The following is a 12,925-nucleotide window of genomic DNA, read 5'->3' as shown; positions in this document are numbered from 1 at the left end:
ATGGAAACAATCTAAATGTCTATGTACCCCTGGACTGGTTAAATACATTATGGGACATTTATACAGAAAAGATTATGCAGCAGTTAAGAAAAATGTACACTATGGAAAGCTGTAAACAGCTTAATTCTAAAGAATATACAACTGGGAAAAAAAAAAAAAACCCAGGTCACAGAATAACAGATATGGTGTACCATTTATGTGGAGAAAACTCAAATAATCAGTATATGAATTGAAACAAATCTGGAAGAATGTATATCAAAATATTAATAGTGGCTATTTCTGGGGCATGAGCTAAGTATGTTACAAATTTCTGTATTATTTGAAATATCACAACTACAACACATTACTTTTGCAATAAGCAAAAATAAAGATATAAAAATAAATATATTCAATGAATGAATCGCTTTGAGGCGGTGGTTTTGGTTTGGAATGGCTTCAGACCGAGCCTGGTACAGTGGCATAAACACGGGCTTTGGCGTCAGACAGCCCTGAGCTGGGCCCCATTGCCCCACCCCCCGAGGAAGGAGAAGGGGGGTGGCAGGGGGCTGCGGAAAGGGGCTGGGCTGGGCTGTCTGCAGCTCTAGTCCAGGACGCTGACTTCCAGAGGGACTAAGAGACGGAAGACAAATTCCGGACTCGCTGGAGGACAAGGTGAGGGACGTTGAGATTGAGGTTTCCAGTCAGTAGTTCCAGTCCTCTCGAACATAGAGCCAGGCAGGTGGGCAATTTTTACCGCACCACTGCAGCTAGGGGAGGTTACTCGGAGTGAGATGTAGGCAACGAAGACGACCAAGAGAGTAGTAGGTTTATGGACTAGAGAGCAGAGAGTAGTTGAGGAAGGGAGGGGAGAAAAACTGGGAACTGGGCGTGTTGAATGGTGAATGGGGAATATGAGGGGGAAGGGGAATGCTGAGGGGAACTGGAAATCCAGGAAAGAAAATAGGGGAGTGTAGAGAATGGTTAAGGAATGCTAGGGGAAGGAGTGCAATAGTAACATGAAGGAGGAGGATGTGAGGAATGGAAATAAGAAATCCTGTCGGGTAAATAAGAAAGTCAATGGAGAACTAGGAGCGGGGATCAAGACAGAGGGAATACGGACTGGTACGAAGTGGGGGATAAGGAATGAGGAGTAGGGAGCGGGGGAAGGGCAGACGGAGGCCCCCCTAGGGAGGCGGAAAGGGGCGGGGACACTTCCGGCCTGGAGCGGAGAGGGAAGTCTCTGAGTTTATGAGGGGCTCAGAGGGAGTGGACGCACTCAGGAATTGTAGAAGGACGAGGTGAGCAGCCCTGAATCTGAGCCCGGGAGGGATCTGCCCCACCCTCTGGGATCTGCAGAAATCCTGCTCTAAAGGACCGGATCATACCGGATCCATCCAGTCAGGAAGGGCGGGGACCGGACCCTGTTTGGCTGGGCCTAAAGATGGAATCACTAGCTCAGTACTGATTTGAGGAGGGGGTGTATTAGGGACGGGGAAGAACCAAGATGCACTTGGGCCCTGTTTGGAAGGGGAGCGTATTATGAAAAAGGGCGGGACCAGGCGGTGTTCTGGACTTGGGGTGTATTCAGTAGGGGAGGAGTCAGGACTAACGGACACTGCGACAATTTGAGAGTGAGGTCTGTTGGGGAGGGGGCGGGACCGAATGATACTATGAACTTGGAGAGGGGCGTGTTGGAAAAAGGTGTTGGACTGAGTCCTCGACTATTACGCATGCGCACTATGGATCGCTAGAAAGGGGCGTGTAGAGAAGGGCCAGCTTGGAGAGAAACCAGCTGCTGAGTGCGCATGTGCAGGGTGGACATCAAAGAAAGGGCTTCTGCTGGGAAAGCGGGTGGGGCTGAGATGGGCCCCGGAACGGATGCGCATGCGCATTGTCGACTTGCGGCTGGTTGGGGGGGTGCACTGGGAAAGGGGGCGGGGTCCTCAGGGCTGCCGCGCTGGCACATCTTCCTGGAGAAGGGGAGGGTGCGGCTGCAGAGAATTGAGACCTAGACGTTCTGGAATACTGAATTTGAGAACGAAGTCTTTGGGTGGGGCGGGGGGGGTGCGTTGGGAGGGTTTGAGATTGGATGGGGATCAGCCTCCAGGCAGAGAGGGAGAGAAGACGTTCAGTGGGTTTGCCTCTTGACCCAGGCTTTCTCCCCTTCAGGCTCAGCTCTTGCCAGGCCGACTTGAGACATGTCTGACACAAGCGAGAGTGGTACGGGTCCAACCTGCTTCCAGGTAAGCCCTTCTTCTGCCCTCTCCCTAGCTGCTTTTGCTCTCCAGCTCTTGTTACTGCCCCCAATCCCTTGGCACCTCCCCTCCCATCCTAATCCTTCTCCACCTACCTCCTTGCTTGGGTGCTGCCCCCCCTCCCCCAAGTAGAGGGAGGGAGGAGAGAAGGAAGGAGGGAGGAAGCTAGGCTAGAGGGAGAGTGGGCCCGCCCCTCTTCTGCTCAGGAGTGGGCAGAGGTGGTCAGCTGCTGCTGCTGCTGCTAAGACCACAAATAGGAGTTAGTATAAGTAAGAGAAGTGAGGCCCTGGAATATTGGAGCCATTTGCTTAGCTGGGGGTGGGGAGAAAGTTTGTGAGTTTCCCTGCTTCATCTTGCAGGCTGAAGCTTCAGAAGAGGACCCTGGCTTGAAGATGCAGACCATACTGACAGTGACCCAGAACTTGGAGGCCTCAGAGACACCAAAGGCCTCAAAGACACCAGAGGTCTCAAAGGCCACGAAGATCTCAAATGCTGCAGGAGTCTCAAAGACCACTGCGGCTCAGGAGGTATCTGCCACTCAGGCTTCACCTACCACTAAGCTGACCGATACCCAGTTTCTAGCAGCCAAAAAGAAGAGTCTGGCAGCTGACACCAACATGCAGCATACTGACCCTCAGGCTGTGACAGTGTCTGCTACTGAGACCAAAAAGGTCAGCTCTGTGGCTGATACAAAGGTCAATACAAAGACCCTGGAGACTGAGTCTACTGCCTCTCAGGCTCTGGCAGATGAACCTGAGCCTGAGGGTGCAGCTGGTCAGGCTCAGGAGAATCAGGATACCCGGCCCAAGATCAAGGCCAAGAAAGCCCGAAAGGTAAGATCTTTGCTTTTCTACTTCTCTCAGTTGGTTCATGGTTTTGTAAACCTTTAGAAGGTTTGTTCCCTCTCCTCATAATAGCTGTGGGGGGACACAAAGAGGAATTTGTTATAATTCCTGTCTTCAGAAAGCTCATAGACTGGACATGAGATAGGAATACGCATAGCCGAAATCAAAACAAAATGCAGTTTATGTTTACATAGTAGCTTACCATATGTCAAGGGCTTGAGCTAGGCATATTCACACAGGTTATCTCATTAAATCCTGAAAGTGATCTAGTTTTGTAGAGAAGGAAGTTGAGTCCCAGAGAGGTGGAGTGACTTGTCCAGGGTGATATAAACAGAATCAGTGGTGGACACAGGAAGAGGAGAAGCCTCAAGCTTTACATTTGGGTTGCTCCTGTCCTGATGGGAAGATGAAACTCCTACTTGGAAACCAGTGAAAGGTGAATCCAAGACTCAACATGGCCAATATCTAGTGAGTCAGGCTGTTACTGCAAGGGTGGGATTAGAGGGGACTTCTGAAAAAGAGAAGATGAAAGAAAAAAGACCATCTGTTTCATCTGGCAATGTTGTGTTTGCTCTCTGTTGATGCAGGTGAAGCATCTGAATGGGGAAGAGGATGGCAGCAGTGATCAGAGTCAGGCTTCTGGAACCACAGGTGGCCGAAGGATCTCAAAGGCCCTAATGGCTTCAATGGCCCGCAGGGCTTCAAGGGGCCCCATAGCATTTTGGGCCCGCAGGGCATCAAGGACTCGGTTGGCTGCTTGGGCCCGGAGAGCTTTGCTTTCTCTGAGATCACCCAAGGCCCGTAGGGGCAAGGCTCGTCGCAGAGCTGCCAAGCTCCAGTCATCCCAAGAGCCTGAAGCACCACCACCCCGGGATGTAGCCCTTTTGCAAGGGAGGGTAAGAACTTTGTCCTCTCCACTCTGCATTATTCTCTGCTTTGCCTACCTTCTTCTCTGCCATTGTGTCAAGTTTTTTGCAAACACATTTTGATCTTTCCATCTTTTCCACTTCTCCCAGGCAAACGATTTGGTGAAGTACCTGTTGGTTAAAGACCAGACGAAGATTCCCATCAAACGCTCAGGTAGAGTCCTACTAACCCCTTCCTTCCTCCAGCTCTGCCCTCCAGTTGCCCTCTCCCCCATATGCTGAGGGCATTTCTTGCTCTACTGCTTCCACTTATGCCCTCTCAAAGTTCTAATTTGGCAGTAGTAGCATCTCTGTTCACTAGCTCAGAACCTGTTTGTGCCACCCACAGCAGGGTTGGTAAAGGGTCTATAGTTTGGGTATGGGGGCCACTTGGCTTCACTTCAGCCCAGGTGCTCGCAACACTCTCCCCTTGCAGACATGCTGAAGGACATCATCAAAGAATACACTGATGTGTACCCTGAAATCATTGAACGAGCAGGCTATTCCTTGGAGAAGGTGAAGGGGCAGACCTGGGGGATGGGTGCAATGGGGAAACCTTGAATCAAACAAAGGTGTACATGTCTCTTCTGGGGGGCACCATAGAAACTAATCCAGCCCCGTCACTGTGCAGATGGGAAGACAGTGGCCTAGCAAGGGGCATAGACTACCTTGAGGTCACACAGCAAGTCCATGGTAAAATCACAGCTAGAACCCAAGCTACCCAGCTTAGTCTTGGCTTTTGTCCACTGCTGGACAGTCCTGTAATGTACTTCAGATACTCACTTCTCAATTTCTTTCCCCACTCTCTGGCTCCCTGGATTCCACTAATCACAGAGATGACAATAACAGTAATGCCTTTGTTGTCTGTATGCTGTGTGCTGGCCACTCAGCTAAGTGTTTTATGTGCATTATCTCACTGATTTCACATGCACACACACATACACACACATACAAGCATACACACACAGAGAGACAGACTCCTGAGTACGTGGGGAGCTATGGGATGCCAAGGAAGCTGAATTCTGTGGTCTCACACTGTTGTCCCCATCCACAGGTTTTTGGGATCCAATTAAAGGAGATTGATAAGAATGATCACTTGTACATTCTTCTCAGCACCTTAGAGCCCACTGATGCAGGCATACTGGGAACGTAAGCTGGGATAGGGCTGGGATGGGAGGGAGGCATCTGCTTTTGTTCATGGTACTAGTTCATCCCTATCTTCTCCCTATACCCCCTTAAGAAATAGGAAGGACAGAGCCCCAGACCTCTTTTCTATCACCCACACGTAGTTGGAGCCCTGCACACACGAGTGGTACCTGATTATGATTGTCTGTAGGGTGTAGAAGCCTCGGATAGTGCATTCTTACTGTAAGATTTTCTGGTTTTCCAGAAGCTTCCCAAGAAAACAGACCTGTCATTCCTTGTCTCTTCATATTGGCCTTGGTAGAATAGTTCTCACAGGAGGGCTTCCTGGTATGAGTGGATCATGATGCTCAATGGGCAGGGGCATCATTGGGGCTATGCCTAGAATTTTCTTGGAACTGATGGGTCTGGGGGAGCAAGAAGGGACTCACAATTGACTGGGTGCCCAGATCTTACCATTCTTCTATTCTCTCAGCAACACAGGAAGAGAAGGATGTGTTTTTCCCATTTTATGAATAGGAGACTAGGCTCAAAATCTTAAGTGCCTTACCCAGGATCACATAGAGCTTGAAGCATAGACGGGGCAGAATTCTCCCATATCTGAAGAATCTGGGAGAAGCTAGCCTAGTGAGCTGGCTGATGTGTGTTTTTTTTGCAGATGGCTGCTGGATGTAAACCTTCTCTCTGTCCCATTATTCTCCTAGGACCAAGGACTCACCAAAGCTCGGTCTCCTCATGGTGCTTCTTAGCATCATCTTCATGAATGGAAATCGATCCAGTGAGGGTGAGTGGCTGGATTGACAGCTGGATGGGGGGTTGTGGTCAGAATTGCACATGTTCATTTTCTATCCCTGTTTCCTTTTTCCTCCCCTTGCAGCTGTCATCTGGGAGGTGCTGCGCAAGTTGGGGCTGCGCCCTGGGTATGATTGGGCTCTGTCAGCACTTGCTGTCCATGTTGTCCTTTGGCAAGAGAGGATGGTCCCAGGATTGAATCAGCCTGGTGGTCTGGTGGGGTGGGTGGGGGTGCTGGATTGGGTTCAGGGTTCTGACCTAGGTGGATGGGGAAATGGTCCTGAACTCTGCTCTGTGTCACTGACTCTTGGGTTTCTATGGAGCTCCCATCTATGCTGGAAGCTTCTTTTCCATGTGGGAAATGTCTCTGTCCATATCTGGGAAGTGCTGTAGCCCTAGTTATATTTATCTATGTATGTAGTTATGTATGTATGTAATTACTTTATCATTCTCTACTGTCAGGATACATCATTCACTTTTTGGAGATGTGAAGAAGCTCATTACTGATGAGTTTGTGAAGCAGAAGTAAGTCTGTATGGTGTTGCTGTGTTCCATGCATTTTGCCTGTCTTCGAAATGAGTGATAAAGCTATGGTGCATGTGCATGTGCTTGTGTATGTTATATAAGTGCATATGCAAGTGGTAGCTTTTTCCTGAGATAGTGGCAGAGAAGATGAGTACACGTTTACTGACCTACCTGTGCTCTCATATATGCCTTTGGAGCAGTTCTTCGGGGGAAGGATTGTCATCACCAGTATTGTATGTGTGAGGAAACTGAAACTAAGAGAGGTGAAGTAATTTGCTCAGGGTTATACAGGCAGCAGATAGAAGAGTTGTATTGAAATCCTGACTTCAATACTTTGGTTCTTTTTACTATGCTAGCTAGGGCTTCATAGAAATTAATTTCCATAAAGAAATGCCATAGAATGGTAGCTTTAGGCAACCAGGTACTGTCCTGGAGTCTTGACTTGAACATCTCATTTCATTTTCATAACTACTCTGCAGAATAGCTGCCATCAACCCAACCCCGGTATCAGTTGAGGAGCCTGGGGCTCAGAGAGTAGGTCTGAACCTGGCCCTGGCTGGTAAAGGATCTGAAGCCTAGTCCTCCTGGCTTTTCTGACCAGGGCCCACCCTGTTGTTGGTCCTTGGAGAACATGTGACACGCAGGTGCACCAGCACACATGCCTGAATGCTCACACACAAATGGTCGAGAGTATGCGTTGAATCCACTGCTCTTGGTTGACTGTTTTGTCCCATACAGTCATTTCCTAGGATGGACTGTACCAGGGTTCAGCCAGGCCATGGATGAGCCCGTTGGTGGGGTGTGCCCAGAGCAGGGGCCTAAAGAATTGGCTTCTCTATTTGCAATACACCCAACAGGAATCTGGGTTATTGTGACAGGGGCACACAACTTGTGGCCTTCCTATGAAGAAATATTCTATACAGGCCCCTTGTACCTCCACATGGCTGCTGGGTAGGGTCAGTGAGATAGGGCTGAAGATTGGAAGAAAAGCTGCAGTAGTCATTGGGGGAGTTTGCCACCTAAATGCATGAATGGGCCATTAGTGGTCTTATAGACATAAAGGCTTTGACCCTCTCTTTTCAAGGTACCTGGACTATGTCAGAGTCCCTAATAGCAATCCCCCTGAATATGAGTTCTTCTGGGGCCTGCGCTCTTATTATGAAACCAGCAAAATGAAAGTCCTCAAGTTTGCCTGCAAGGTAATTGGAGAACTGCCCAAGCTTGGCATACCAAGAGCATGGGGTGCCACTGTCTGGGGTAGGCTGTGTGCAGAGCAGCCTGCAGCTCATGCATGAACATTCTGAAGCCTGTATTAATGTGCAAACACTTTATTTGAATCATTTAATACTTACAACTGACATGTCATTGCCTTATTGCAAATGAGAAAACTCAGGCTCAGAGGTTGTTAGGTGTCATGTCCAAGGTCACAGAGATAGTAAGTGTCAAAGCAGAGCTGGAATATTAGGTGCATAGCTACTAGTAGTATTTATGGTATTAGCATAAAGTAGGCACTTGGTGCTCAGATTTGGATCCTTCAGATGATTGTTCTTCCTGTCGTAGGTACAAAAGAAGGACCCTAAGGAATGGGCAGCTCAGTACCGAGAGGCAATGGAAGCAGATATGAAGGCTGCAGCTGAGGCTGCAGCTGAAGCCAAGGCAAGGGCTGAGATTAGAGCTCAGATGGGCATTGGGCTCGGCTCTGAGAATGCTGCTGGGCCCTGCAACTGGGATGAAGCTGATATTGGACCCTGGGCCAAGGCCCGTATCCAGGCGGGAGCTGAAGCTAAAGCCAAAGCCCAGGAGAGTGGTGGTGCCAGTGCTGGTGCCAGCACTGGTGGCAACTTTGGTGCCAGCACCAGCCTGACAGCCACTCTCACGTTTGGGCTCTTCGCAGGCCTTGGTGGAGCTGGTGCCAGTGCCAGTGGCAGTTCTGGTGCCTGTGGTTTCTCCTACAAGTGAGATATCAGGTATCTACTTATATTTGGGGAAAGCCAGGGCTCATGGGGGTGGGATAAAGAGCTGGGTGGTTATAGGAAGGCCAGGGTTGGAGGATCATGGAGAGTGTGAGAAAACACTACTTGTGACATTTTATTCCTTCCTATTGGTGGATATAATTGACTTTTTTATTTTCTTTTACTTGTGTTTTCAGATATTCCTAATCCCAGCAATCTTTGTCTTCGAGCCAGGGTGCATCCTCAGAAACCTATTCAGCACAGCGCTCTAGGCAGCCACTATCAATCAATTGAAGTTGACACTCTACATTAAATCTATTTGCCATTTCTGAGTTTATTGCCTTTTTTGGTGGGCTGTCACGTTTTTGTATCATATTTTAAAATGAACTGGGAAAGTTTCCACCTCAGTCTGTGCTTAGCTTGAGGTGACATTGCTGAATTCAGTGGAGCAAAATTAGCATGTTTCCTGGGATAGGTTGGGCCCCATCACTATCCTATAGAGCAGGCAGGGTTGCAGTGGTGTGGGAGTAATGGAGATTGTAGGCACAGAGGGCATACTTAGAAGCTCTGATATGGGCAAATCTGGTCCAGAAAAATAGAGGAGATTGGACATCAAGTATTGACTCTCCTTTTGAGAAACTTAGGTTAGACAAGAAGGAGAAAGAGGTAGGTAGCTAAAGAGAGGTACAGGAATAATGATTTTCTGGGGAAAAGAGAGAGATTTGAGCAGGCAGGAGCCAAAAGACAGGGAGATGTTGAAGGCTGACTCATGCAGCCTAGTCCCTGAGGAGGTGGGAGGGGAGGACCTGTGGGAAGGGACTGTACAGAAAGGACTTGGAGAGGGGACTCTAGAAGGATTCCAGACAGTGGAGAGGCCCCAGTAGAGCAGGGAGCCCATGATTTATGGTAGACCCCCTTCCCCATGGCAAAGTGCTCAGTAATCTTGTAGGAATGAAGATGAGTGTTAGTTTATTCCAAGGATTTCATTCTGTTATTCAGTGGTAGAATAAGGACAAGACCAAGCGCAGCGAGTGTATGAGTCAGCATCTTTGTTACCATGTCCACCAGTGTAGGTTCACAGAATGGAGAAAGAGATGGACCAGGGAACCCAAGCAGGATTGGTGAGGAAGATGGAGTTTGAGTGACAGATTGGGAAACAGTGCAGGGGTTTGTGGACAGGAGTCTCTGAAGTCTATGAACAAGACAGAAAGGTAAGTAAATATACTAAGTGCCTGCTGTGTGTGGTGTTATAGCTGTCTGGGAGGGAATGTTCAGAGAACGAGAAAGATGAACTGAGGGATTAGTTCGATGGTCAGACAGTAGAATGATTAAGAAGACAGGAGAAAGAACTCTGGGCAGTGGGAAGATCCATGGAATAGCTGGTTAAAAGGGGAGATGATGGTTCCTAGAGATGAGGAGGGGTAAGTGGCCTGGTTGGGTTATCCATTTGGACAGTGAAATCACCCAGAATGGAGGCAGAAGTTAGGGTAGAGAGGAGCACTGTGAGCCAAGTGCCAGAGTTCCCTTGTGTAGTTGAAGGTGTCCTCCCAGCTCTACTACCCACTAAGGCATGGGACCTTCAGGCAGAGATCCACCTTTGCCCTGTTTTGGAGAGTATTTCCCTGGACCTTCCTTCCCAGGAAGCTCTCAGCATCTAATCCCCACATTCAGTTCAGTTCAGTCGCTCAGTCGTGTCCGACTGACTCTTTGCGACCCCATGAATCGCAGCACGCCAGGCCTCCCTGTCCATCACCAACTCCTGGAGTTCACCCAAACTCATGTCTATTGAGTCGCTGATGCCATCCAGCCATCTCAACCTCTGTCGTCCCCTTCTCCTCCTGCCCCCAATCCCTCCCAGCATCAGAGTCTTTTCCAATGAGTCAACTCTTCGCATGAAGTGGCCAAAGTATTGGAGTTTCAGCTTCAGCATCAGTCCTTCCAATGAACACCCAGGACTGATCTCCTTTAAGATGGACTGGTTGGATCTCTTTGCAGTCCAAGGGAATCTCAAGAGTCTTCTCCAACACCACAGTTCAAAAGCATCAATTCTTCAGCACTCAGCTTTCTTCACAGTCCAACTCACATCCATACATGACCACAGGAAAAATCATAGCCTTGACTAGATGGGCCTTAGTTGGCAAAGTAATGTATTCTGCGTTTTAATATGCTATCTAGGTTGGTCATAACTTTCCTTCCAAGGAGTAAGTGTCTTTTAATTTCATGGCTGCAGTCACCAACTGCAGTGATTTTGGAGCCCCCCAAAATAAAATCTGACACTGTTTCCATTGTTTCCCCATCTATTTCCCATGAAGTGATGGGACTGGATGCCATGATCTTCGTTTTCTGAATGTTGAGCTTTAAGCCAACTTTTTCACTCTCCTCTTTCACTTTCATCAAGAGGCTTCTTAGTTCTTCTTCACTTTCTGCCATAAGGGTGGTATCATCTGCCTATCTGAGGTTATTGATATTTCTCCCAGCAATCTTGATTCCAGCTTGTGCTTCTTCCAGCCCAGCGTTTCTCATGATGTACTCTGCATATAAGTTAAATAAGCAGGGTGACAATATACCAGACCCCTAATCTGGGACAGAGGCACACAGACAATGAGACTCTAGTAATAGCTCTTAAGACTAAAAGCAATAAAGAAACAAGGCTTATTGCTTAGGGAACAGAATCTAAAAAAGAAAAAGCTGCACCAGGAGCAAGGAAGTTCCTTGCCTGTTGTCATGAATCAAGACCTGCTTTTGCTGCGGAGATGTTGAGCTCTTCTTCACTGGAAGCATTGATTCCATAAGCCATGGTCGCCTCAGGGGTTGGATAGTACCTGGGAGAAGTAGGCAAGGTCAGAGGCAGCTTAGACCTAGGAAGGATTCTATAGCAGGTGGGTACCATGTCCAGGGTGCCCTTAGACTCCCAGGTGATGTCCATCTGAAAATAGGGGGTAATGTAAGGGGGTAATGGTGAGGGGTGGCAAGGAACTTGGAGACTGTGATTCTAATAAAAAGTGAGTTTAAAGTGCTTGATAAGAGATAAGGGTGAATCATAGTCATGAGGAACTCTGACCTTCCCACTTACCTTCCCTCCACAGACCACTGGGTTTGCAGGGCTCCGCACTTCTTTCCTACAAGGCTTAGACTTTGGAAAATAATGGGTTTTTTCTCACTACCTCAGGTGTAAAGATGGAAGGCATGTGAGGTAGGGAGGAAGAGATCAAATCTGGTTCAAGGCAAATGGGGAATGGCCAGAACTAAAAAGAAGGAGGGCCAGGGGAAATGGGGACAGACTATGGTTCATGTTTTCGTCACCTTTATTAGCTCGAAGGCCACTGCTGTAATAAATGAACTCCTACAGTATTATCATTAAATTCCAAATAATTCTAGAATATATCATGTATTAATATTTCCCATTTGGCTAGGAGTGGGAAGAGCTCCAAAAGCAATTTCTCCATCTATTTTTTTATTATCACCCTCAAGCTTTTTCAGACATTTTTGTCCCAATTGCTACTCCCCATAAAATTTGAATACTACAAATATACTGTGAACCTATTTAATGTATAATGTATATTTGTACTTTATACAGAAAAAGGTTTTTACTCAATATAGGGTTTATAATGACTAAAATATTTAAAGTTTAACAATTTAAGATACTATGAGCAACTTTATAACTTTGCTGATCAGCTTTAAATGTAACGTTTACATTGTAATGTATCAAATTACATATGTAAATCAGCAATTTATATAGCTATGTGATAATAGCAGTATAACCAATATTTTAAAATAACTATTCAAAACTTATTTTTCAGCAAAAGTAAAACATGAAATTTTAAATTAATTTCTTAAGAATGATTTTTAGTGTAACTAACTTTCAAGTATTGCATGATAAAAGAAAATTTTTAACTAGCTGCTGGGTATCCATTCAGGTGTCATCAGCATTCTTATAAGCGCTCTTCAGTGCTTGACTGAAAGATCAATTGAATAACTTTTGTAGAATTAAATAGAAGCTATTTTTAATTCTCAAAGCCCAGACAACACTCCGAGACACTGAGGAAGTCTTCCAATCACAGCCATCTATTCACCATGGTTTTATAGTGCTGATTTTGCATACATTTTCTGTGTCTTCCTCATTGTTGCTCTTGTGAAACTCAAGAAAACCCAATAACAGAAATTAAATGAAATTAAATACTAAAGAGTAAGATTCTTCAATAAGGTTGAGCTTTAGGGGGACACAAACTATGGTGAAAGATTTTGGGGAATTTTTGTCCCCCACAAGGACCAATTTTCACTCCCTTGTGGTTGATTACCCACAACTCCATCTGCCCTTTCCTCCTGCATTAATACAAGACCTACAGTAACATTTCACCTGAATTGAATAAACAAGATAGAATGAGTGCTGGGTTGGGGGAGGAGGGGTGAGGAGTGGGAGAGAGGGAAAGGAAAGAAATGAGGGAGGAAAAGAACAAGAAATAACTACTAGAGACCAACCATTTGTGAAAACAAAGTGAGGGGGACAACACTTTTATTTCTCCAAACTT

At 46.9% G+C, this 12,925-nt stretch overlaps 1 protein-coding gene and 1 non-coding gene across 3 annotated transcripts; both read left to right on the top strand.

The window, feature by feature from the left end:
• The first annotated feature begins 594 nt into the window (after positions 1 to 594).
• MAGED2 (MAGE family member D2) lies at positions 595 to 8,728 on the top strand. Of its 2 annotated transcripts, none has more exons than XM_052663258.1 (13): positions 595 to 651; positions 2,149 to 2,222; positions 2,594 to 3,067; positions 3,667 to 3,975; positions 4,096 to 4,159; positions 4,421 to 4,500; positions 5,039 to 5,133; positions 5,832 to 5,911; positions 6,005 to 6,047; positions 6,382 to 6,444; positions 7,529 to 7,643; positions 8,005 to 8,411; positions 8,594 to 8,728. In XM_052663258.1, the coding sequence occupies exons 2-12, from the start codon at positions 2,178 to 2,180 to the stop codon at positions 8,401 to 8,403; spliced, it is 1,767 nt and encodes a 588-aa protein (XP_052519218.1). In that variant the 5' UTR covers positions 595 to 651; positions 2,149 to 2,177; the 3' UTR covers positions 8,404 to 8,411; positions 8,594 to 8,728. The 2 variants fall into 2 exon arrangements, with proteins under 2 accessions (XP_052519218.1, XP_052519217.1); XM_052663257.1 differs by lacking the exon at positions 595 to 651 and adding an exon at positions 1,201 to 1,277.
• LOC128070689 (small nucleolar RNA SNORA11) lies at positions 7,241 to 7,367 on the top strand. Its single transcript, XR_008201662.1, has one exon. It is a non-coding gene; the product is annotated as a small nucleolar RNA SNORA11 (small nucleolar RNA).
• Positions 8,729 to 12,925: the final 4,197 nt, after the last annotated feature.

This window comes from Budorcas taxicolor, chromosome X (genome assembly GCF_023091745.1).
Source record: "Budorcas taxicolor isolate Tak-1 chromosome X, Takin1.1, whole genome shotgun sequence".
NCBI lineage: Eukaryota > Metazoa > Chordata > Mammalia > Artiodactyla > Bovidae > Budorcas > Budorcas taxicolor.
Note: the sequence above shows the minus strand (reverse complement) of the source record. Positions and strands in the feature narration are given on the sequence as shown.

What these genes read in the sequence shown, in the direction of transcription:
- MAGED2 (XM_052663258.1), top strand. Translation starts at nt 2,178, where the DNA reads ATGTCTGACACAAGCGAGAGTGGTACGGGTCCAACCTGCTTCCAG. An exon ending in AGGCCAAGAAAGCCCGAAAG is followed by an intron (nt 3,068 to 3,666) that starts GTAAGATCTTTG and finishes CTGTTGATGCAG; the next exon opens with GTGAAGCATCTGAATGGGGA. An exon ending in GATTCCCATCAAACGCTCAG is followed by an intron (nt 4,160 to 4,420) that starts GTAGAGTCCTAC and finishes CTCCCCTTGCAG; the next exon opens with ACATGCTGAAGGACATCATC.